This window comes from Jaculus jaculus, chromosome 20 (genome assembly GCF_020740685.1).
Source record: "Jaculus jaculus isolate mJacJac1 chromosome 20, mJacJac1.mat.Y.cur, whole genome shotgun sequence".
Taxonomy (NCBI): domain Eukaryota; kingdom Metazoa; phylum Chordata; class Mammalia; order Rodentia; family Dipodidae; genus Jaculus; species Jaculus jaculus.
This window is the reverse complement of record NC_059121.1, coordinates 22,521,693-22,547,840: the sequence shown is the minus strand read 5'-3', so window position 1 is coordinate 22,547,840 and position 26,148 is coordinate 22,521,693. Positions and strand designations below refer to the sequence as shown.

Sequence of the window (26,148 nt, the reverse complement as noted above, 5' to 3'; positions counted from 1 at the left end):
TATAAAAAAATGGGGTTTCAAAAGATTATTAGGAAGCACAATGAGACTGCTGAGGATTTCAAAGCAGACTTGACTGCCTCTACGTCACTGGCCATACACGTTCCGCTGTGAGCACAAGAAGGCTCAGAGGTGGACTGCAGAGATGGCTCGGCAGTCGAGTGAGCTTCAAGCTCAAGAATGAGGCCTTGGGTCTGAACCTGCAGGACACCCACAAGAACAGCTAGGCATGGCCACGTGTCTCTGTCACCCAGTCCCTCAAGAGTCAAGACCCAGGAATTGCCAAAGCGCAAAGACAAAAAAAAAAAAGGCAACCTTGCAGACTGACGTTTTGTTCTAGCTACGATACGTGAACAATCCCCCCAGAGCAGAGTACGTGGGTGCCACACGGGCGCACACGCGTGTATACCCTGTACACACACAGTGCATGCACGTACGCGCACACACACACAAAAGGAAGAAAAGAGCGTTCAAAGGTGACGTCAGCACAGCTCTGGACTGAGGAACATGGAGCAAGCTAACCAAGCCACGGTGGACGTCAGCCACTCGCGCCCCACCCGCTGGCATTCATTCCGTCTTCGTGCTTTCTGAACCGCACGGAACTAGGTGCCATCCATTAGCAGTGTACTTGTTGTTCAGGTTGTTGTTTTGAGTATTAAGTGTTAAATAACTGACTTTTTCAAGGACATTTAATTGGGATTGTTTTTTGAGTGTTTTCTCTTATGGGTTTAACTGTCTGAATTCTGCAAATGTCAAGGACGAACCACAGCAGTTAAGTCTGACATCACACAGACGCACGCCTTGCTTTTCAGGTGCACAGTGATATCTGGGTATGAATGATACCAAAGAATTTATTGTAAATGTAGTGGCAAATACACTGAGAATGATCACCGTTAAAAAGGAACTAGAAAAATCACATGTGGAAGGTGCGTGCTTTCTCTCTGCCATCATGAGGGTGGTGGCTGGCACCAAGACTTTAGGCAATGGAATACTTCACGGGATGGTGTGTTTCTCAGAACTCATGGCTGCGTCTTCATCTGAACTCTGGAACCAGTTGACCGTGCGTTCCAGCGTCAGTTATTCTCTGTCTTTATTAGCTCCGTAATGATCTGCAGAATCTTGTCATCTGTGAAAGAAGAAAGCAGCAGTGTGGTAAGTGACCCTGGCTCTCCTGATTTCCTGACGCGCGCACGGACATGGGAAGATGCTGCGTTAGGAGATGCGCTTACGGTTAGCATTCAAAACGGCAACCGTCCCTGTAGTGCCAGGCCTGCACGATCAGATCTGCTGTCCTTACAAGTATGTTAAAGATTACTATACTTGTAACTCCTTCAAAAAAGTTAACAGTATGTAAAGAAACAGTTAATATTTTAGTATATATAGGGTTAGGCTCAAAGAGAAAATGTGATATAACTGCTGTGTCTTTTAAAAATATTTGCCTATGACAGAGGAGTGCTCAGCACTGCAATATCTCTATCACACCTTCCAAGGCTCAGGGTCCATTGTGGAAGAGGTGGCGGAAAGAATGTAAGAGCCAAAGGAAAGGTAGGACTCCTTACAACGTGCTCCTCCAGACACAAAATGGTCTGGCTACCCATGACCTCACAGTGCCTGACACTACTTACATAAGACCATCATAAAAGGAGGAAAAGATGATGACATCAAAATAAAAGAGAGACTGATTGAGAGGGGGAGGGGATATGATGGAGAATGGAGGTTCAAAGGGAAAAGTGGGGGGAGGAAGGGAATTACCCTGGGATGTTGTTTACAAACGTTGAGGTTGTCTATGAGAGAGAGACAGACAGACAGACATAGGAAGAGAAGGGGCACATCAGGGCCTCCTGCCACCGTGAACAAACTCCAGAGGCCGGCTTTACTTTGTACCTCTTGATCTGTGTGGTCTTGTGGGATTCAGCCTGAGTTGGCAGGTTTTGCAAAGAAGTACATTTAACTGTGGAGCTATCTACGCAGGCCTTTTTCTTTTTTGGGGTCGGGGGGACTTTGAGGCAGAGTCTTGCTCTAGCCCAGGCTGATCTGGAATTCACTATGTACTCTCAGGGTGGCTTTGAACTTGCAGCAATCCTCATACCTTTGCTTCACAAGTGCTGGGTGGGATTAAAGGTGTGCACCACCATGCCCGGCCTTATTTATTTATTTTTTAAATAGACATAGCCTTGCCCTATAGTGCAGGCTGGCCTGGAATTCATGATTCCTGTGACCCCTATCAAGTGTTGAATTCACTGATATGAACCATCATGCCCAACCCGTTATTGTAATTTTATCTTTTGGTTTTTTGAGGTAGGGTCTCACTCTGGCCCAGGCTGACCTGGAATTCACTCTGTAGTCTCAGGGTGGCCTCGAACTCATGGCAATCCTCCTACCTCTGCCTCCCGAGTGCTAGGATTAAAGGCGTGCGCCACCATGACCAGCTTCTCTCTCTCTCTTTTTTGAGGCAAGCCCAACAGAATGGCCTCTTTTTTTTTTTTAATGTTAGAGAGAGAGAGGGAGAGAATGGGCGCACCAGGGCCTCCAGCCACTGCAACTGAACTCCAGACGGTGTGAGACCTAGTGTGCTTGTGTCCCTTACGTGGGAAATGGAGGGTCGAATACGGGTCCTTAGGCTTCACACCCATCTCTCCAGCCCACCCATTCTCTATCTTTTAATCTGTCTCTTTTTCCCTCTTAAGTAAATAAAATAATAATAATTTAAAAAATTCCTTCCAGACAAGAAGTTTCTCAACTATTTTATCCAGCATAAACATAGTTAAGGCTCTAGTATGTGGCGGGCTGTGGCAGGACTTCCACAGAGTGGGGAAAGGAAGAGAAAATGTTATCAGTCTCCAGGTTTGGAGCAAGGGAAACAAAACATTCTTAGCAGGGAAGTGCTCTTGGAGAGGTGTCAATGACTAAGTGACAGGCTTCTCCACACAAGAGGACTGAATACCAACTGAGCTTGACAGAGGAGGGTGCTATTTGCTCAGGCTATTCACAGCTCTGAACTTGTGACTTCCTAAGAACGCACAGCCCCTCTCTGAACCTGGACCGGGCAGGCTGTGAGACGGACCTGCACTTATACCAGGTGACACTGGGCTTCCGGCAGCTGGGCCTGTGGCCAGCAGTCAGGCTCTGGGGACTGCAGGGGTGGAGAAAAGAGGCTACTTGTGACAAGAGGAACAGTTACACATTCAACTGACAGCGCTGAAGAGGAGAGAAAGCAAAGGGGCAACTCCAGCTCTTGTTCTCAAGTCTGAATTTCTGTCACCACTTTTTTTTTCTTCAAAAGTACACCTTAAATCTGGTAAGGCAAACTTCTGCTTTCTCTTTTGTGGTGAAGACAGACACAGGAGTCATTTCAAAATTCATTTTGCTTAATTTACAAGTTGAGGTTCAACCTGTCCTTTTCTTTAAAAAAGAAAAAAATACTATATTTATTTGGGTGGGGAAGGGAGAGAATGGGCACACTAGGACCTGTAGCCATGGCAAATGAACTCCAGACACATGTGCCAGTCACCCTGTGCATCTGGCTTATGTGGGTCCTGTGGAACTGAATCTGGGTCCTTTGGCTTGCTTTGTAGGCAGACACCTTAATTGCTAAACCATCTCTCTACCTGTCCTTTAAAACACTCAGTTCCTTCTAATGATGAGACTAGAATGCACAAAGCCCGAGATCTATATCGCTTTATAAGTTAAGGCTTTATAAGTTAAGCTTCCCAGCACAGGAAAGTTAACAATTTAATGCCTACACGTTTGCATTTGATGTTTAAAGAAACAGAACAAGGCTTCAGGGTAGGGGCATTTATCAGCACTTTCTAATTTGCCTGGCTGTGAGAATTAGGAATGCCATTTAAAATGCCATCCCACTGAAGGCATGGACTAATCGTGATACGAAAGAGTGCTGTTTGGCTGGAGAGATGGCTCAGTGGTTAAAGTGCTTGCCTGCAAAGCCTAAGGGCCTAGATTTGATTCCCCAGGACCTATATAAGCCAGATGCACCAGGTGGCTCATGTGTCTGGAGTTGGTCTGCACACTGCCATGCGCTTGCTCTCTCCTTTCCTCTTGTAATTTTTTAAGTGTGTGTGGCCGGGTGTGGTGGCACACGCCTTTAACCCCAGCATTTGGGAGGCAGTGGTAGGAGGATCGCCATGAGTTCCAGGCCAGCCTGGGCTAGAGTGAGACCATACCTTGATTACACAAAAGTGTGTGTGTGCGCGTGCTTGGGCACGCGCGTGTGTGGGGCGGGCAGAAGACGAGCGGCATTGACAGAGCAGAGCCCACACAAGCCAATGACCACATCCCCTCCCAGAGACCGGAGGGCCTGGAACGCTTTTCAACTCTGCCCAGGACCAGTGGTGATTTGGCAGGTGGGGGCAATGCTAACTGGAAATCGGGTGTTCAAGTTTATGCCAGAGGGTGATGCCACAGACTAATAGGTCTGCGTTTTTGAGACATGTATGGTGGAGAAAATACACTACAATAAATCTCACAGAGCTCCCCCCCATTCTTATTTTTTAAAAAACAATGTCTTCATTACTAGTTTACTAGGATACCATTAAGTAGCAAAGGTTATGCATTTTCATATTTTTTTTCTGTGAAATGACCAGAAGTTTAGAAACAAAGTTTAAAAGAGACAGCGAGAAGTTAGACTCCTTAGAGAGCGCGTTGTGGGTATCACAAATGGTGTGTGGGTTGGATGGAGTTCATCACAGACAGATTTTGTTAAAATAACTTTTTTTTTTTTTGAGGTAGGGTCTCACTCTAGTTCAGGCTGACCTGGAATTCACTATGGAGTCTCAGGGTGGCTTTGAACTCACAGCAATCCTCCTACCTCTGTCTCCTGAGTGTTGACATTAAAGGCATGTGCCACCACACCTACATGTCAATATACCTTACACACACACACAGCTGAACAGTCTTACAGACGCACACGTTATATGTCGCTATATCGTACACACATACAAGCAAACAGTTTTCCAGACACACACTTTCACCACACTACAACCAGACACTTACTTTCAAGGGACATCTTTGGATTTTCAAGCTTTCTTCTTAGAACAGAATCAATAAGAACTCTTAGCTGCTTGAAAATGACAGCTATCTTTACCGGGGCCTGTTAAGAGATGACAAGTTGGACAAAGTTGACCAGGAGTATGAATACGTCTGATATATCAGTGGAAACAAAGGTACCTTACAGCTTTCCTACCCTGGTATTCCTGGATAGTTCATGTAATGAGAACATAATTTTACTATAAAACACACCGGGGAAACAAGGGCAGATTACATGTATTTATACATACATATATGTGTTTGTTACAGTAACATGACTTTCAACTTTAATAGATTTAAAAGCCATATAGGCAAGCTAAAGTAAGGAAGTCTTTTTTTTTTTTCTTTTTGAGGCAAGCCCAACAGATTGGCCTTCTTTTTGAGAGAGAGAGAGAATGAGAGTTGGTCTGCCAAGGCCTCCAGCTGCCGCAGTTATACTCCAGATGCTTGCGCCACCTTGTGCACATGTGCAACCGTGTGCGCCTGGCTTATGTGGGACCCAGAGAGTCGAACATAGGTCCTTAGGCTTTGCAGGCAAGTGCCTTAAGTGCTAAGCCAGCCCAGGAAGTCTTTTCATTCAATCATACAGAAAAGATTATATACACTTGAGTAACATTTAAAAAACCTCCCTCGGTGACACTGGAATTTGAAAACCTTATGTAAGAAAGTCATCTGCCATGTGTACCTGAAAGTAGATCCAGCCGTCCACGGAGAGGAGGCCCTCCCGGTGCTGGACTTCTATGTCACCACCAAACAGCAGAACCGGGAAAGGGCTGACCAGCGTCGTTTCCCGCAGGTACACTCGGGCATACCGTATCTACACAAGCACAGAGAAGGGAGGGGAGGACAACTTTACATGTAAAGATGTAAGAAATTCATTGTGTTATTTTTCATACACATTTTTCTATCTTGTTACTCTATGTTTTATACATTTTCTAGTTATATTTCATTCCTTTATATGAATAACTTGTTAATTTAATTAATAATCATTACGTGTATATTAAAACACTTTAAATATTACCTATAATTCTAATGATACTCATGCTTAAGTTTTAAAAAGTTTCTGGTTTCTAGGTCAATATTCAGCTAGTCCAGTATTCCCCCTGCTTTATATTTAAGTTTGATGGTATGCTGGGAATTTCAAAGCTAGTGTTTAAAATCAGAGATTGTATTGGGTTATTTTAAAGGCCAAAGCCATCATTACAGAGATATTACTTTAGTAAAAGACAATGCACAGAAAAGGCCATCTTTATTTGAACAACACGTTTAAAATAAGACAATGGAGTATCAATACAGTTGAGGCTGAAAAAGTTTAAAACTGTAACCTATAAGTATTTCTATTAAATTATCTTCGGTGACTTGGCAACCCTTTGAGTCATGATATCACCCAAGATAATTTATTAAACGAAAGAGAATCTTTCTGTTTTTTGCTTTGAGAAACAGTGTGCACATGGATCTGCACTACGAATGAAAGCGAGGATGCCAACATGAGAACTCAGGTACCAGCGGGGCGTCCTGTGCGCGCCGTGCGCTGCAGCTTGGGAAGCAGCCCTTACCTTCTCTTGGTATAAGAGCCACCCGTACGTCTGTAAATCGCGGTTTACTGAGGATGGATGTACTTGTGCTTTGCCTTGGGCTGTCTCCACCATGCAGGCTAGTTTTTCTGTCACATCCACTGACTTGGTGTAGATGATCTTGCCCACACTGTCGTACAGCCCGGCAGTCAGCACGGCTTTCAGAAGGGCAACGTCTTGGAAAGAGAGAGTGTGGGAGGCTCTGCTTCCTTCCCAGCCACTGGAAGTGGTGGAAGATGAAAATCCCGCTGCCTTCACCAACTTTATTAGTTCCTGCTTTACATCCTAGATTTTGTGTCAAGAAGAGACAGTCATAACCAACTTATACACACAAGAGAAATTAATCATTATTAGTTTATACATACATAATGCATAAATTTCCAAATCACCTTGTAACTTACATACCATTTCCTAAGAAACAAAATAGGATGCCAAACTGAATTATTAGGTGACCAGAGCCCAAAACTTGGGTATAGAAAAAAGATCCTAGAAGTGAAGGATTAAAAGCCATCTGTTCTACCACTTTATGACTTTATTTAAAATATATTTTATTTATTTATTTGAGAGAGAGAATCGGACCGGTAGGGCCTCCAGCCACTGCAAACAAATTCCAAATGCATGTGTCCCCTTGTGCATCTGGCTTATGTGGGTCCCAGAGAGTCAAAGTGGGGTCCTTTGGCTTTGCAGGCAAACACCTTAACTGCTAAGCACCTCTCCAGGCCCCACTTTAAGACTTTAGATGCCAGGAAACATAAGAAATAGTCTGAAAACAAAAAAAATGGGTCTGGGGCTGGAGAGATGGCTTAGCGGTTAAGCGCTTGCCTGTGAAGCCTAAGGACCCCGGTTCGAGGCTCGATTCCCCAGGACCCACGTTAGCCAGATGCACAAGGGGGCGCACGCATCTGGAGTTCGTCTGCAGTGGCTGGAAGCCCTGGCACTTTCTCTCTCTCTCTCTGCCTTGTTCTCTGTCTGTTGCTCTCAAATAAATAAATAAAAATAAACCAAAAAAAATTTAAAAAAAAAATGGGTCTGAACACATTTTCATTTACCATGCCTGCTTCAGTACTGGCTTTCATTCAAACACCACCACCACCTTTCTGGCCAGGTTTTAGTTAATGAACATGGTCATATAGAGAAACTAAGAAGGAATTACAAAGGAACCCTGAGGATACACTACAAATACCTTCATCACTAGTCTCTGGGAATCTTATCTTAATTTCCTAAAGAACTCTAACAAATCTTATTCATTTAATAAAATTTTAACTCAAAATATTTTTCTACCTTTACTAGTGCAGATCAGCAAAACTGCTGCAGGACGGATGAAGAGTTTCCAAGGTAACACAGGACACATGTAATTAAGAGGCGATGTTTACATTTAGCATATCCTTTGGGCTTTTGGTTTGGAGCTTAACAGCTCTGGCTCCACAGGAGAACAAACAGAACGCCAGCAGAGCTTGCAAGAAGACCTAAAGCTTTGCAGGCCAGGGAGGGAGAAGAAAGGCCTGGAGAAAGAGGTGGGTGGGAGGCGATCTGAAAATTGGGTAGGGCAGGTTTAAGAGGATACAAAAGAGAGAATGCTAACTTGAAGAAACCACCACTTTTGGGCCAACTAACTAGGATGTCCACATACTGAATCTCAAGGCAGTTAGCACCAAAGTGACTACTTCCAGAGTATAGAAAACTCTACAGGGTAATTTAACCTGATTCCTTAAAAAATAAAAACAAAAAGTAAGAGACGGATTATGCCCACTAGGTGGCACAAGAGTCTGGAGTTCATTTGTAGTGGCTGAGGTCCTGGCATGCCAATTCTCTTTCTCTATCTGCCTTTTTACTCTCTCTCTCTAATAAGTAAAATATTTTTTAAATATTAAAAATTATTAGAGGGCTGGAGAGATGGCTTAGTGGTTAAGGTGCTTGCCTGTGAAGCTTAAGGACCCTTGTTTGACTCTCCAGATCCCACATTAGCCAGACACACAAAGGTGAGGCAAGTGCAAGGTTGCACATGCCCACTAGGTGGCACAAGCATCTGGAGTTTGACTGCAGTTGCTGAGGCCCTGGCACACCAATTCTTTCTCTCTCTCTCATAAAGCCATGTGCTACCATGCACAGCAAATAAATAAATAAAACTTAAAAAGGACTTAAGAGGGAAATATTAATTAAATATGATGAGTAGAAACTTAGATCATGATTTTAACTAGCTATAACAAATTACAATATCTCAATATTGTATAGTTGGTGATATTAAGGGATAAAGGTGATCGTGTTACAGAAAAAAAGTTCTATGTTTTAGGTATTATTATCTAAATGTTTTGGATTTGCTTAATTCAGGGCAGATATTAAAATATGGGGAACAAAAATAAAGTATGATTGGGGGCTGGAGAGATGGCTTAGCAGTTAAAGTGCTTGCCTAAGAAGCCTAAGGACTCAGATTTGATTCCCCAGGACCCACGTAAGCCAGATGCACAAGGTGGGTACATGCATCTGGAGTTCATCTGCAGTAGCTAGAGGCCCTGGCACACCCATTCTCTCTCCCTCTGCTTTCTTCACACTCTCAAATAAATAAGTAAAATATTAAAAAATATTTCTGAAGAAGAATGATGGGCCACAGTTGGTGATTTATGGAAGTGGGGAATAGGCAGGCAGGAGCTCATTCTAGTATTTTGTCTGTATTTTGTATGTTTGAAAGTTTTCATAATTAAGCAAAATAATAACTGCCTTTCAGAGTTGAAAAGCACTCACTGTACATCATTCCTCTTTGAGTCATCTGTTTTCTTAAGAAATATAAAATCTTTTCTTTAAGATTTATTTTAATTAATTTATTATTATTATTATTTTGTTTTTTGAGGTAGGGTGTCACTGCTCAGGCTGACCTAGAAGTCACTATGTAGTCTCAGGGTGGCCTCGAATTCATGGTGATCCTCCTACCTCTGCCTCCCAAGTGCTGGTATTAAAAGGGTGTACCACCATGCCCAGCCTTAAGATTTATCTTAATTTTTAATTTATTTATTAGAGACAGAGGGAGAGAGAATGAGCACACCAGGGCCTCTAGCCACTGCAAATGAACTCCAGATGCATGTGCCTTCATGTGCATCTGGCTTACATAGGTCCTGGGGAATCGAACCTGGGTACTTATGCTTTGTAGGCATGTGCCTTAACTGCTAAGCCATCTCTGCAACCCTGAAATTTTTTTTTTTTCTTTGTCAGAAAATAGATTTATTACTGATAGTGAGTGAAGCTGTCAGTATTCAGTACAGAGGTTGCATAAGCCAAGGTTGTCTTTATATTGATAAAAGTGCCTTCTCTTTCTTGTAATCATAAACATTATTCCAGGAAAAGGTACATTTTCTCTCCTTCTTTTCTTCTCACTTGCATGATCACCATAATAAGTTAAAATGAAGTTGATCTTATATAATCAAAGAAAAAAAAGCCACAGCCTAGACAATTCCACTCAGTACGGTTGCCCCCACCCGAAGCTGTGCTTTTTCTTGTTCCTTCATTAGAAATAAGTTAGTCTCCCCACCCACCCCTGGCTTTGTTAGAGGGGATTGGGGGGACAGTGCGGGTTGGACAGAGGGCTGGTCCTTCTCTGCTCTCATGGCGGGCGGGGCGCGGCACCCCAGCCTTGTCCGTGAGGGCTGCTCCTGGGCTGGCCTTTGGCTTTTTCTGCTGTTGCTGATTTCAACGTGACTCGATCCTGTCGTGTCCACTCTCTGGTGCTTGTGTCCAGTGGTCTTCGCTTTCACTGGGTTACTTTCTTAAGAGGAAAGAACATGTTCCATCTCTGGAATGAACGTGGAAGGAGTTTTGTGTATTGAATGTTCACTTTATCCTCCCTTCTCCAGCATGCTCTGCTTGGCATGGTTGACGCAGTGCATGTACTGGCTGGCCAGAGCAGAGCAGCTGAGGGTCTGGTGGGTGTTCTGGCCGTAACACTGGAGGATTTTGGCCTGCAGATCCGCACAGACCAGATGATACTGAAATCTCTTGAACTTTGCCTCTACCTCTTCAGCAGCTTTCTGATACTGCTCGGTGGTGACTTTGTAGAACTCTGAGCTCCTCTCCTCCAGTCTAGCCAGCTGCTCCTTGTAGAATGCGTCCTGTTTTTTGATCATCCGGTCTTTCTCTTCCAGTTGCCTCGCCAGATGCTTTGCCTTGGAGCGCTCTTCCTCACTGGATATCCGTTCCCGAAGGATGGCTCTGGTTAACTGCTCGTTGGCTGCAGCCCTATCTCGTTCCAGGTCCTTGGCTTGTTTTAGGCGCCTTTGACTTTCCGTCTCCTTTTTGGCTTGCTCCAAGGCCAGCTCCTCAGCAACTCTTCTTTTCAATTCATCATCAGAAACTGAAGCACCATAGATACCGGAATGCCGCTGAGACTTCAAACCTGATGGAGAGGATTCCTTCATTCGATCAACCACATTTTCTGAAAGCTGATCACAGAGATGAGCAGCCCCGAGGGGTCTTTGCTTTTGCTCACTGTGCTCCTGTATTTCCCACCGGCTGCTTCTGCCGCCATCTTGCTACGGGAGGGAGAGCAAGGTGTCCCCTGAAATTTTTTTAAGGCAGGGTTTCACTCTAGTCCCGGCTGTCCTCAAACTCATGGTGATCCTCCTAGCTCAGCCTCCCAAGTGCTGAGATTAAAGGCTTACAACACCTATTCTCTCTCTCTGTCTCCAATTAGTAAATTAAAATAAATCTTCAAAACTAATTTATTAGAAAAAGGTTTAAAAACTGTAGAACTTAAAAGGTTAAACATTTCATTATCAAGCTAATGTTATTCCTCTGAAGTCATGCTGCTTTTTTATAAAACGCATTTCCTGAATACATTATGATGGTTAGGTACTATTCTAAATCACTGACCAACACTTACAGGTCACTTATTGAAAAAGACAACAAAACACCTGGGCATGGCGATGTACATCTGTAATGTGAGCACTTGGACGAAGAGGCAGGCAGGCCAGGAGTTGAAGGTCAGCCTCGGTTACATTGCAGATCAGGCTGGTTTACAAGAGAACATATCTCAAGAAAAGCAAAGCAAAAAGTACAAACCAACCAGGCAAACAACCAACTTCCCCCAAAGCAAGAAACAAATTATTTATTCTAACTTAGGAATTTAGCAAGTGTTCATGAAATCCAAAGTAGGTATAAAGTGTAGTCCCTGGCATTCTTTTTTTCCATAGTAAACTTATTCATTAACTGTCTGACTCTAAATTTGAGAGTGGTCTTAAGAATTCCCTCTAAAGGGGCTGAAGTGATGGCTCAGTGATTAAGATGCTTGCCTGCGAAGCCCAGTAACCAGGATTCAACTCCCAAGTACTCACATAAAGCCAGATGCACAAAGTGGGGCATGCATCTGCAGTTCATTTGTACTGGCTAGAAGCCTTGGCACACCCATCTTGTCTCTCCCTCTCTCTACTTGCAAATAAAACCAATAAAAATATTAAAAGAAACAGAATTACCTCTAAGGTTAAGAGCGATGTTCTATTGAGAAAGTTCCTCCGGCAATACGCGATCTCAGAGCGATAGCCTCCTTCCTGCTGAGCTCTCTTCCACCTACACAAACACGTTCACAGGAAAGGTCACGCCTCCTTCCCACAAAGTAGTAGTATCCAAGTAAGACTTATTAAGTTACAATCACGTAAAAAGAGGTCTTGCTTATTGTAGCAGCTATATTTATATAAATTTTTAGTTTAATTTTTTTGTTTCATATATAACAGTAAATTATTAAATTACCATACATAGGAGAAGAATGCATGCTACATAATAATACCAATGACGCTTCTCAAATTCTAGAAAGAAGCACAAAGCTAAAGGACTTGTTAATATGATTACACACTGACAGATGAAGAAACTAAAAATAAGTTAGCCATTGGCTTGCTGCTACCACCCAGCTGACTTCCCTACCCCAGGTACGCGTTGTAGATGGTCAGGTGGTCCGAGTCGGCGACGGCCAGCGCTGACTTGGCAAGGTCGGCTTCATCTTTTCGACCAATCGGCGTGTTGAAAGGAGACTTCTCCGTCATAACTGCCGCCAGCGTTGCCTGGCCAAAAGTAACCAAAGAAGTAGTGTTAAGGAGGTTCACACTTCAAGGAGATGTGTCAAAAAAAGCAAAAACAACTGGTTTCTTATTTTTAACACATCTACCACGTTCTACCACAGCTCATTTGTAGTTTCTGCCTAAGTAATTACTTTCGGTTTCATTTTGTGAAACAGATAAAATGTCTCTATTCCATACTATCTGGGGATTTAGGAGTAGCACCGTAAGGGACAATCAGAGCAATGATGTGTACAAGTAACTACAGCCTGTCATTTAGTTGCTGGCGACCTCAGAATCACAGCTCGGTTCTCCCGACGTTTACATGCTGGGGCGGGGCTGCGGACGGGCCTTGACCAGAGCCGCGCGCTCCCCGCGCTCTCATCTGAAGACTCGTCGGCTGCCACAGGCGAGGGAGAGTTGCTGGGCTGGGGAGGTGGCGCCGTGCTTGCTGGTGCTTGCGTACAAAGCCGCTGGTCCCAGCTTGACTCCTCAGTGCCCACGCGAAGACACGTGAGCAATGGCACATGAGTCCACAGTTCACTTGCAGAGGCAAGAGGCCCTGGTACACTCGTAATTTTTCTCTCAAATAGAAGTTTCTGCTATTTATTAAGTTGACATAAAAGAAGTTGAGGTAAGAGTGTGGCTCAGTGGCAGAGTACTTTATTTAGCATGCATGAGGCTCTAGGCTCAATCTTCAGACCATTAAAAAGTCCTACTAGAAACACGCTGGACTACACAGCCACCTGTTTGTTGTCACAGCTTTTCAGAAAAATGACTGCGGTACCTTAAGCTTTCAAGAGCTGCTCATCTCTTCTCTCCCCTCCACAGCTGCCGTCCCAGAGTGACCAGGTCTAAGAGTCTGCAATCCCCACTGTTAAGGGAGCTGACCGAGCTGCTAGCCCCACGGACCCAGGAGGAGGCGGGGAATGCTACCTCCTCCCTCCCAGCCACTGCCTCGGCCTCGGCCTCGTCAGCCCCTCCGCTGCTCTACCCCTCCCCCCCCCCAAAACAACCCTACACTTTCTTCACCAATTTACTCAACTTTCAAAGCCATTTCCCTTCAGCTCGGGATTCTCTTGCTTGGCATTAAGTAAAATCTTGGGCCCAAAAAACCACCAGTATCCATAACCTGGAATTCACTATGGAGTCTCAGGGTGGCCTTGAACTCACAGCAATCCTCCCACCTCTGCCTCCCAAGGGCTGGGGTTACTTTTTGGCAGACAGGTTCTTACTCTAGCTCAGGATGACATGTAATCCACTCTGTAACCCAGGCTGGCCTCGAACTCACAGCAATCCTCCTACCTCTGCCTCCTAAGGGCTGGGATTACTTTTTGGTAGACAGGGTCTTACTCTAGCTCAGACTGACATGTAATTCACTCTGTAACCCAGGCTGGCCTAGAACTCACAGTAATCCCCAAGAGTATTTCATTTTATCTTTAGACACATGAACCACCTTGCACATCTGGCTTATGTGGGTCCTGGGGAATTGAACCTGGGTCCTTTGGCTTTGCAGTCATGCGCCTTAACCGCAAAGCCATCTCTCTAGCTCTCCAAATGGTATTTAAAGTGAAGTAACACTGTTTCCCTTACCACTGGGTCAAGGCAGCCAAATATGGCACCAAAAATGAGCATCTTGCCAATCTTGACGTTCACAGGGAGGGCTGCCAGGTGCTGGCCCAGCGGGGTGAGCCTGGGCTCGCTCAGCTCACAGGCTCCGATCTTCCGGAGCAAGCTCATGGCATTGCTGATCACCTGCGGCTGAGGAGGGTCGAGCGCTCTGGAGAGAAAATCCTCGGGAGAGCCAAGGTCACATTTCTGCAGAACGGGAACATCAGAGAGGAGTGATGTTACCCATAGACAGTACGAGAGCTGAAATCTGGCTTCAGTAAGGTCTTGAGCTAAGAGGGGAGAAGTGTAAAGCCCATCTTATTATTTCCCTTTCTTCATGCAGTGGGGGAGGGGAGAGCACGAGAGGAGAGGTGGGCAGGAGGACACACACTTCCACTCTATACTTTGTGTCCTTTCCTCTCCTCTTTTTTCTTTTTCTTTTGGTTTTTCAAGGTAGGGTGTCACTCTAGCTCAGGCTGACCTGGATTCCACCATGTATTCTCAGGGTGGCCTCGAACTCACAGCGATATTCCTACCTCTGCCTCATGAGTACTGGGATTGAAGGCGTGCGCCACCACGCCCAGCTCTGTCTTTTTCAATACTTTCTTCTTTGTGAACATGATCTTATTACGTAACAGGTTTCCTTATGGCATTTTTATAATTCTTTGCTTTGGCAGGCCCCCTTCCCCTGTCATCCCCTTTTCCTGCTCTATCCTTTCTCCCCAGTACTGTGCCTTCTATTTAAGTCACATTTCAGCTTCCTAATTACTGTTTTCGGGGTTTGTAGGCCTCAGCAGTATGGACAATCTGGGCTGTTGTGTGTCTCCCTCATCTCTTTCCTCCAGATCCCAGCAGCATCAGCTCCGCCCAGTTATGGTCACCAAAACTGTTTCGAGACAATGCCATGTGTCTCCTAACAGGTGGGGAAATGCTAGACTCCCTTATGAGGATGTTTTCATCTATAAAGGAAGAGTGCCTATGCCAAAATAAAGCATTGCAGATCTGTTCACAAAGACGGGGAAGGGCATACACTAAATAAAGCAAAGGGAAATTCTTGAACATTTAAAGCAAGCATTCGGGTCTTCATCCCCTCCTCCCTCCCTGGCCAAGAGGAGGCAATGAGCAAAAGCCCATCTGTGCTACGCTCCCTGGCGTTGCTTACCATGATATGAAGACACAGCTCCTCCAGGGGTACACGCAAAATCTCAGGAACGGAATACTGCAGAAAGCCTTCAAACCTGAAAGGCAGGAGGACACATTACCGGCAAGGCCACCCCGCGCAGGCGCATGTCCTGAGCGTGCGTCACAGCGTGGCGTACCTTGCCCTGGTGTACATTCGGAAGCAGAAGCCGTCTCGGACTCGTCCAGCCCTCCCCTGGCGCTGAAGAGCACTGGCTTTGCTGACGAAAGTCTCCACCAAAGAACTCATCTGACTGCTTTCGTGGTACCTGAAGAAATGTTTCGGGGAAGGATCACATCAAGTCAGGAAAAGCCCCAAATATTTAACTCAAACTCAAGTGGAACATGCTCTAGGACAAAGAAGAAAACTTGCTTCACTTTTTAACTTGCTCCTTCCCAAACTAATCTGACCAAGGAATCGTTTTCCTTTTTACTGTAATACCTATTAGTTATCCAACAAAAATTCTCTGATATAGATTGACAATCGCTACTTGACAATATTGCAGTTCCACATACTTTTCACATGTGAGGATGTCTCCTCTAAAGGTACAAAAGGGAACTAATTTTCTATTGGATAGAGATATTTTGTTTTACTATTGCTAACATCAGGGACAGTATATTTAGACTATAAAAAGAGAACTAAAGGTGGCCTCCCTATTTTATGCAACATATACATTAAAGTATGTAGAAAGAAGTAACTAAGAGATTCAGTTGGTTAGCTGTTTGGTTCTAGCTTCTATAGTATGTGTTTGCAGATGGGAAATTTTCACTGTTTTTAACATATGACTGAACTGATGAAGAGAAAGGTTATATATATTGCTCAAGACCATAGGTTAGAGATTGAAATCCAGTTCTCCCAAATCCACACTTTTATTCTAATTCCATAAGTAATGCTTTTGTTGAGAAATTTTTCTGGCAGCTCTTTGTGTCTGAGGGCTTTGGTCCATTCCCGCCTTCTCCAGAGTGGGAGCTCTCGGTCTCCCCTTTCTTTTTCTGAAGCACCCTGAGAGGGTGGGAGTGGACCAAAGCCCTCGACAACACTCTTCTAAAGCAGTGGCAGGACACCATCATGATCTACGCTACACCCATGGCATGAAATTCTGAAATTATTCTCAGCCATTTTAAGGATTTATGACATGTGGTATTTTCCTTAAATACTTCTGTAATTTCTCCAAAGAAGTCAAGATCCCCAGACACATTTCGGAGGTAAAATACTGAAACATGAGAAATTCAAGCTTACTTATTTTCTTTCGTTCTTCCACTGTCGATGACAAACACCACATCGGGGATCGTGATACCCGTCTCTGCAATATTTGTTGCTAAAACAATCTGAAAACAAACGAAAGGCTGAAATGCGTTGTCATCTTTCAGCACTACCAAATCATTTAAACTTCTGGACACAGCTGATGAATTTGAAGAATGAATTTCAGGAGAGCAATGGAGGAAGGGACAAAAACAAAAAGAATTTCAATTTTATTCACAAAAGCCTTAGTATGTTTACGGTATAACTTTGCTTTATAGTTTTATCAGCTCAAGTTAATGAGACCAGAGCTATACATTTTTATTACAACAAAAGTATCACTTTCCCTAATGCTAGTCAATCATTTAAAAATGGCAGTAGACTTTGGTCTGGAGAATGGAGGCGATTTAGCTGCACAATTATTAGGGAATGCATTGCTGAGAAGAGTGAGGTTGTCAATAATTCTTAGCTTTGAAGGCTTGCACCCATCACTGACTTGGGTCTCAGTCCATCAACCATGAATGAGGAGGAATAGAATCCTAGGTCTGCTCTAGTACCCCTAACGGTTATGGCTGCATAGCACAATTGTGCAAAAATTCCAGGTCAAGTCCAGTAAGTACCAATCAGTTTCAACTATGTATGTCAATAACGAATGGCTACATTATTATTAAGAGGAGGGATGAACTCTATGTGACCATTCTACTTCAGCAGCGTAACAAATTATTTTCTTAAGAGGTAGAACTCTTGTCTATACAAAATCTTACAAGCCCAAATGTTAAAAATCAGAGCACAATTTCGGAATTGCTGGGGTTCTCAAAGCAGTTAGCAAACCACTAGACTAAAAACCACTTTAAGAAAAGTAGGGTTGAGTGGTAGCCAAAGTGTACACAGCTGGTGGCAGTTCAAGGACGACGTAGGCCCTGTGCATTAGGCAGGTTCTTTCATTTCTTTTCTCTTGGCTTGTGTGTGTGCATGCATGTTTATGTGTGTGCATGCATGTTTATGTGTGTGCATGCATGTTTATGTGTGTGCATGCATGTTTATGCGTGTGTGCATGCATGAGAGGGTCAGAAAAGCATCAGGTGTAATTCCTTATGGATGGTGTTCTCCTAGCTTTGTTGTTTTTTTGTTTTTCGAGGTAGGGTCTCACTCCAGCCCAGGCTGACCTGGAATTCACTATGGAGCCTCAGGGTGGCCTCAAACTCATGGCGATCCTCCTACCTCTGTCCCCCGAGTGCTGGGATTAAAGGCGTGCGCCATCGTGGCTGGCTCCCCTCACTGTTTGGAATAGGGCCTCTCACCTGCTTGGAGCTCATCAATTAGTCTACACTGGCCGGATAACAAGCCCTGGGGGCGTGCTCATCCCCGCCTCCCCATCCTGCAATCACAAGCAGGTGCTTCGCCCCTTGGCATTTTCAACGGGCTCTGGGGCACAATGAGGTCCTCACGCTGGCTCGCATGGCAAGCACCTTACGCACGGAGCCATCTCCCCAGCCCCTAGCTGGGTTCTTTCAGACAGCTCTGTGCTTCCTGCACTGTGTCCTGCAATGTGCTTTTGTTTCTCTCCACTCAGAGGGTTTAAAACCTAAGAAATGTGTTGCCAAGCATTAATTCATTCACAGCCATGAACAGAGGACAAAATGAAAACACTGAATATTTCCATAACCACATGGACTATCTATAATCAGGAAGTAAAAGCTGGGTAGGCCAGCACTTGGGGAGCAGACGTAGGAGATGGCCATGAGTTCGAGGCCACCCTGAGATGATGTAGTGAATTCCACGTCAGCCTGGGCCACAGTGAGACCCTACCTCCAAAAAAAAAAGAGCTGGGTAGGGCTGGGTGTGGTGGCGCATGCCTTTAATCCCAGCACTTGGGAGGCAGAGGCAGGACAATCGCTGTGAGTTTGAAGCCACCCTGAGACTGCATAGTGAATTCCAGGTCAGCCTGGGCTAGAGCAAGACCCTGCCTTGAAAAAAACCAAAAGAAAAAAAAAAGCTGGGTAGGGGTGTAGCTCAGTACCTAGAAACCAGCAAGGTTCTGGATCCCATCACTAGCACAGGGACACAAATATTAAGGTGTAGGAATAAAGAGCCCCAAAGAAAGAAATCCTCCCAAGACTTAAAACAGCTATGACACCAACCTCCCTCAAGATGACTTCCTGGGAAATAGTACTGATTTAAAAACGTCTACCTAAGAAAGTTTTGTTCCTTTCCTGGCACATAATGCAAATATTCAAATGCTTGAATTTTAGTTTTGGGTTCATTTATGATTAGGTCAGTTGCAAAGCACTTATAGTGTAACACGTATTATAAAGCAAACACTAAATAACTTTCTTTCCTAAAATTTTTAAATTTTTATTTTTTGGTTTTTCAAGGTAGGGTCTCACTCTGCTTCAGGCTGACCTGGAATTCACTATGTAGTCTCAGGGTGGCCTTGAACTTTCGGCAATCCTCCTACCTCTGCCTTGCAAGTGCTGGGATTAAAGGTGTGTGCCACCACATCTGGCAAAATTTATTTATTTATTTATGGGGTGTGGGGGAGAGATAGAATGGGCATGCCAGGGCCTCTGGCCACTGCAAAGGAACTCCAGATGCATGCGCCACTTAGTGTGTCTGGCATTATGTGGGTACTGTGGAATGGAACCTGAGTCTTTAGGCTCCACAGGCTAGCTAGCACCTTAACTGCTAAGCCATCTCTCCAGCCCCCTAAATGACTTTCTTGATGAAGTAGTGAGAATGTTTTCATGAGATGGCCGCAGATGGACACGTGCCCTTGCTGTCCTGAATCTTACCTTCCTGACTCCCGGAGGAGGGAGAGTGAAGGCTACAGCTTGATCTTGAGTGGAAAGAATGGAGTGTAGAGCTATCACCTTGTATCTGAAAGTCAAAATCATAGTTCTTAGCAAGTTTCTCTTTAGAAGACACTGCAAGGAATAACAAAATTTATTTGCATACAGAAAGCAGCTTTTAATCTTTTTATGACAAATTTAAACAAACAGAATTTCATAGAAATAGTCTAACAAAATCCCACATAGAAGTCTCAAAAAACTGAGTCTGAATGAATAGGAGGTGGAGTTTCCTTTGTCTGAAATGCTTGGGACCGGAAGTGTTTCTGATTTTGGATTTAGACTTGGGGGGTGTCTCAATATACATACGAAATACTGGGTTTTAAAGAATTCCAAAAGTCCTGATGTCAGTGTGATAACCACAGCTGCAGTGAGAAATTACATCAGAAGATACAAAGCACTGATTTGATAGGGATGGGCGTTAGCCTGTGACCTGACTAGTTCTGTAAGACTCGGTGGAGGGAAGGAGAAGTAAGTTACCATCGTCTACAGGATTCTCTGCTCAATCACATTAAGAAAACAGAGTAAATTGGGCTGGAGAGATGGCTTAGCGGTTAAGCGCTTGCCTGTGAAGCCTAAGGACCCCGGTTCGAGGCTCGGTTTCCCAGGTCCCACGTTAGCCAGATGCACAAGGGGGCACGTGTGTCTGGAGTTCGTTTGCAGAGGCTGGAGGTCCTGGCACGCCCATTCTCTCTCTCTCCCTCTATCTGTCTTTCTCTCTGTGTCTGTCGCTCTCAAATAAATAAATAAAAAATTTTTTAAAAATATATTAAAAAAAAAGAAAACAAAGTAAATGCAGATATAGTGCCAATTTCTTTTTTATTAGAAAAAAATTTAAAACAATAACCCCCCCCAAAAAAAATCCAGGCATGGTGGTATACACCTTTAAGCCTAGGCAGAGGTAGGAAGATTGCTCTGAGTTCGAGGACACCCTGAGACTACCTAGTAAATTCCAGGACAGCCTGCTCTAGCGTGAGACCCTACCTTCAAAAAAACCAAAAAACGAAAAAAGTCGATAAACACAAAAACTTGCTTCACGATGAATAAACTGAAGTTGGCAAGAGTTGAGAGTTCTGACCCAGAATTTTAGTGTACGGGCAGAGGTGCTGGGTGGGGGAAATACGGGCAGCGCCGATGTGAGTACTACGTTTGGATCTGGCCGCGGCAGCGCGTGGCCCCGTCTCAACAGCGGGAAACAGGCAGGTAGACAAGCAGGGTTCGTCTGCCTGCGCTGGTATGTTCTGGGATTGGTGAGATCGTCTCGACAAGTAAGGTGGACAGGACACGAGAGGTAGGCCTCTGACTGCCACGTGGACTGCACGCACCCACACGTGTACACAGGCCAAAAGGCAGCTTTAATGTATCAGACATTTTCTATTTTAAAAGTGCCAGGAATGGGGGCTGGAGAGGCGGCTTAGCGGTTAAGTGCTTGCTTGTGAAGCCTAAGGAATCCAGTTCAAGGCTCAATTCCCCAGGACCCACGTTAGCGAGATGCACAAAGGGGCGCACACATCTGGAGTTCGTTTGCAGTGGCTGGAGGCCCTGGCGCGCCCATTCTCTCTCTCTCAAACTGCCTCTTTCTCTGTCTGTAGCACTCAAAAAAAAAAAAAAAAAAGTGCCAGGAATCGGGGCTGGAGAGATGGCTTAGTGGTTAAGTGCTTGCCTCTGAAGCCTAAGGACCCTGGTTCGAGGCTCGATTCCCCAGGACTCACGTTAGCCAGATGCATAAGGGGGTGCATGCATCTGGAGTTCGTTTGCAGTGGCTGGAGGCCCTGGCATGCCCATTCTCTCTCTCTTTCTCTCTGCCTCTTTTTCTGTTGCTCTCAAAAAAAAAAAAAAAAAAAAAAAAAGTGCCAGGAATATACTGAAGCTCTGTAGTTACCGTTCAGAATAAAATCTTCTATCATTTGACAGGAGATCATACAACTGTTGGATATGAGCAAGGCCAGGTAAAAAAATCAACACTGCTCCTTCAATATTTCTGAATTGGGGACTTCTGTCTGAAATATTAAAGATACAATATTTAAAATAATAAAAGGAACATATACGTATTAATAGATAACAACACATATAACATATGTAATACTAATAACTTCAACTACAAGACACACTAGAAATGAAACATACCTAAGTACACAAGGAGTTCCAGAATGAGATCCAGGTTGATTTTATGTGGGTTCATGTAGAGAACGGCGTGCTGAGTGCGGCTGCTGTACTTCTCGTAAAGCGGACTTAAGTCAGCACCTGCTCCAGTCTGAACTGGGATGTAGTCCTAAAAGAAACCCAACCAGAGAAAACCGAGCAAAAACATTTTACATTTATTTATTTAAAAAATATTTATTTATTTGACAGAGAAGCGGGGGGCAGAATGCATGCAATAGGGCCTTCAGCCATTGCAAACAAACTCCAGATGTATGTGCCCCCTTGTGCATCTGGCTAATGTGGTCCCAGGGTCCTCTGGCTTTGCAGGCAAATGCCTTAATTGCTAAGCCATCCCTCCAGCCCTTTACTTATTTTTAATATTTTTAGTGATTTATGTTAGAGAGAGTGAGAATGGGAGTACTAGGGCCTCCAGCCACTGTAAATGAACACCAGATACTCGTGTCTACAAGTGCATCTGGATTATGTGGGTTTTGGGGAATTGAACCTGGGTCTTTAGGCATTGTAAGCAAGAGCCTTAACTGCTAAGCCATCTCTCTAGCCCAACTTTATTTTTTGGTTTTATTGAGGTAGGGTTTTACTCTAGTCAAGGCTGACCTGGAATTCATTATGTAGTCTTAGGGTGGCCTTGAACTCTTGGCAATCCTCCCACCTCTGCTTCCTATGTTCTGGGATTAAAGGTGTATGCCACCATGCCCAGCTTTTGTTTCGAGGCAGGGTTTCACTCAATCCCAGGCTGCCCTGGAATTGCAGTCCCAGGTTGGCCTTAAATTCACAGTGATCCGGGCTGGAGAGATGGCTTAGCGGTTAAGCGCTCGCCTGTGAAGCCTAAGGACCCCGGTTCGAGGCTCGGTTCCCCAGGTCCCACGTTAGCCAGATGCACAAGGGGGCGCACACGTCTGGAGTTCGTTTGCAGAGGCTGGAAGCCCTGGCGTGCCCATTCTCTCTCTCTCTCCCTCTATCTCTATCTAGCTTTCTCTCTGTCTCTGTCGCTCTCAAATAAATAAATATTAAAAAAAAAATTCACAGTGATCCTACCTCTGCCTCTTGAGTGCTGGAATTATATGCGTGCGCCACCACGCCCAGCTTCCAGCCAAACATTTTATATTTTAATAAGACAAAGAATGATGGGCTGGAGAGATGGCTTAGCGGTTAAGCGCTTGCCTGTGAAGCCTAAGGACCCCGGTTCGAGGCTCGGTTCCCCAGGTCCCACGTTAGCCAGATGCACAAGGGGGCGCACGCGTCTGGAGCTCGTTTACAGAGGCTGGAAGCCCTGGCGCGCCCATTCTCTCTCTCTCTCCCTCTGTCTTTCTCTCTGTGTCTGTCACTCTCAAATAAATAAATAAATAAATAAATAATTTAAAAAAAAAAAAAAAAGACAAAGAATGAGGAAAGGGAATATTTATAATTTTTTACATCTTTTTCTCATCTGAATTATCTTCATTTACTGTTTTGCTGAAGTGTAATGAGAGTACAATTCATTATTTGATAAATTTATTTTATTTTATTTTTTTGGTTTTTCGAGGTATGGTCTCACGCTAGGCTAGGCTGACCTGGAATTCACTATGGAGTCTCAGGGTGGCCTTGAACTCACGATGATCCTCCTACCTCTGTCTGCCAAATGCTGGGATTAAAGGCGTGTGCCACAACACTTGGCTGAGACAGGATTTTGCTGAGTTGCCTTGGATGGTCTCAGCCTCATGAGCTCATGTGCCTCTCTCTGCTCAGTGCTTCTAGAAGCTGTGATCTGCGCCACTTCATTGGATAGCCAAGGTTGCCCCTCGCCATGACACAGGTGTGTCAAGGAAACCAACAGCAAAGATCTACATTTGGGGCCTGCACCGTACTGACGTACTGATGACAATCACCAGAAGTGTGCGCCTCCGTCACTGGTCACTGCTGTGGAATGTGTGGAAGACGCTTCTTAGTACACCTGATGTTACATGTGCACCTAACGCCGCCACCCCCTCCAACAGGGTAAAGCGACAACATGTGACAAATTCAAGACCACAGTTCCTGAAAGAATCTCTTAAATGGCCTTTAAATTTGTTGACACTTGTAACTATTCCTCTTTTGCTAAGGAATACTCAAGTTCACCATGGGCTCCAATAGCAGGTTACAGTAAAACATTTTCTTTTTACCTGGTATTTTTTTACTCCTCCTGCTTTGCTTGTAACATTTATGGTGATTTCCTCTTCCTCCTCCAGAAACTTCTGACAGTACTCTGAATCCTTCTCCAGTACAAAGCCCGTCTCTTCTATGATATCTTCAAGATGGAAAACCTGTACAGTAAGGCATGTAAGGGGGTAAATACCATCTTAAAGTGAACAAGGGGCTGGAGAGACGGCTCAGTGCTTACGGTGCTGGCCGCTAAAGCCAAAAGATCCAGGTTTGATCTCCCAGTACCCATGTAAAGCCAGATGCACAAGGTGGCTCATGCATCTGGAGTTCATTTGCAGTGGCTACAGGCCCTGGTGTGCCCTAGCTCTCTCTCAAATCAATCAATAAAATACAATAAATTACAATGAACAAGGAGATAATTACCTTGTGAGTGTCATCAAACTAATTCACACTAGTAGGAAAAACTCAGCATTTTTGGGGAAGAACATGACTGAAACAGAAGGGTCTGTTGCTACTGTCTGCAGGGAAATTACATACGGCCTGTTTTTTAAGTGAAAATTGTTAGGATTTTATCACCTGAATTGAAATTGAGCATTAAGCCTAGGTAGAGAAGATGCTTCAGAGATAATCCTAGAGCTGGGGGGACGTTGGGGAAGTGCTTCTTTTGCAAACACGAGGACCTCAGAACCTACATAAAAGGCCAGGACTGGCCATGCACGCCTGTCATCCCGGTGCTGGGCGGTAGGCAATGAAAGAAGCCCAGGGTTTGCGGGACAGCTCGTCTAGCCTATATGGTCAGTGCCAGGCCAGTGAGACCCTGTCTCAAAGGAGGGGGATGCCGTTTCCGAAGACAATACCTGAAGTTCCAAACGCAGGCCTACAAGGGTACTTGCATCCATACGTGTGCAAACACATGCACACAGACAAGGTAGCCCTAAATCTGAGGGTGGCTGGAAAAGGAGTTTATCATTGCCAGAGAAACCCCCTCAGTCTCAACATGATTACAATTTTTTAAACAAATTTTTACTTGCAAGCAGGGACAGGGACAGGGACAGGGACAGGGAGAGGGAGAGGGAGAGGGAGAGGGAGAGGGAGAGGGAGAGGGAGAGGGAAGGAAGGAGAGAGAGGGAATATGAGTGCCAGTGCACAGAGCCACTGCAAATGAACTCCAAATGCACATGCTACTTTGTGCCTCCAGCTCTATGCAGGCACTGGGGAACTGAACCGGGGTTATTAGGCTTTGTAGAAAGCACCTTAATCACTGAGCCATCTCCCCAGTCCTCAACATGACTTTCATGTGGAACTAAAGTTACATGCCCTATGCCATCAAGACCTGTCTTCAGAGTCAGGCGCAGGGGCACAGGCCTTTAATCCCAGTACTCAGGAGGCAGGGGAAGCACAATCGCTGAGTTCAAGGGCATCCTGAGCTCCCAGTCTGCCTAGACTAGATAGACAGAGACCCTTTCTTGAAACACTCCTCCTCCTACTCCTTCCCATCCTCAGGCAAAGTGGCACCAGGCACCTGATCCTCAAGATTCTCTTAGGATCTCCTCCGACTTGCCGCACCCAAGGATAGTTCCGGGCTGACCTCCGGGCCTGTGCTGTAGGGAAAATTTGCCAAGGTGGTTTCTGCTTATATATACATTATCAAGAAAACTCACCTCAACAGGATAGCTTCTTCCGGAAATTCTGAGAATAGGACAGTGTGTGAAGTACGTGGAAAACTTTTCACTGTCCACAGTGGCACTCATCAGAATGAGGTGCAGGTCGGAGCGCTTCTGTAAAATTTCCTTCAGGATAACTAGCAGGAAGTCTGACTGCACACTTCTTTCATGAACCTGATATAAAGGCAAAAAATAATGACATATAAGGATTATTAAGAGGCTTAAGTAATCTGTCATTCAAATTTACTAAAAGTTAATAAATACTTAAATCATGTCACTTTCCAAAGGTAACTAATTCTCATAGAAGGCCATGAGAAAATGTATGCCATTAGCCACAACAGTAGGACTCTACCCTAGGAGGTGGCTTGGAAACGACACCAATATATGGTGGACAAGATTAGTTTATCTCCCAAATTTCATTTTGAAAGCCAGTGACTCCTAAGACTGCTACCAACAGAAAACGGTGGTTGCTACTACACAAGACGGTCAGTTCGCCCTCTATGGAGAAAGAGGGAGCTGAGCAGTGAGCACCTGACAGGCCTCTACCACTAAAAAGGCGGCTTTCTGCGCTCACACACAAGCACCGGGGGAGCGCCGCGAAGCTGCACAGGCCGCGGGCGTCAACATGCAAGCGCACGGGTCTGCTCCTGGCTTCCTGCGCGCTGACGTTCCTATCCCATC

General features: G+C 44.8%; 1 protein-coding gene across 2 annotated transcripts in view; it reads right to left on the bottom strand.

The window, feature by feature from the left end:
* Positions 1 to 830: 830 nt before the first annotated feature.
* Dhx29 (DExH-box helicase 29) overlaps positions 831 to 26,148 on the bottom strand; it is a 48,397-nt gene continuing 23,079 nt past the window's right edge. The window contains exons 13-27 of one of the 2 annotated variants that reach the window (XM_004664939.2): positions 25,465 to 25,641; positions 23,824 to 23,964; positions 21,650 to 21,794; positions 21,405 to 21,522; positions 19,469 to 19,553; positions 16,677 to 16,765; positions 15,577 to 15,705; positions 15,420 to 15,495; positions 14,240 to 14,464; positions 12,516 to 12,652; positions 12,071 to 12,164; positions 6,597 to 6,899; positions 5,726 to 5,857; positions 5,008 to 5,104; positions 831 to 1,123 (exon numbers count right to left, since the gene is read on the bottom strand). In XM_004664939.2, coding sequence (XP_004664996.2) covers positions 1,071 to 1,123; positions 5,008 to 5,104; positions 5,726 to 5,857; positions 6,597 to 6,899; positions 12,071 to 12,164; positions 12,516 to 12,652; positions 14,240 to 14,464; positions 15,420 to 15,495; positions 15,577 to 15,705; positions 16,677 to 16,765; positions 19,469 to 19,553; positions 21,405 to 21,522; positions 21,650 to 21,794; positions 23,824 to 23,964; positions 25,465 to 25,641 — 2,001 coding nt within the window. In that variant the 3' untranslated portion in view covers positions 831 to 1,070. Of the gene's footprint in view, positions 1,124 to 5,007; positions 5,105 to 5,725; positions 5,858 to 6,596; positions 6,900 to 10,858; positions 10,996 to 12,070; positions 12,165 to 12,515; positions 12,653 to 14,239; positions 14,465 to 15,419; positions 15,496 to 15,576; positions 15,706 to 16,676; positions 16,766 to 19,468; positions 19,554 to 21,404; positions 21,523 to 21,649; positions 21,795 to 23,823; positions 23,965 to 25,464; positions 25,642 to 26,148 lie in introns of those variants that run through there. The other variant, XM_045138931.1, reaches the window with a different exon arrangement.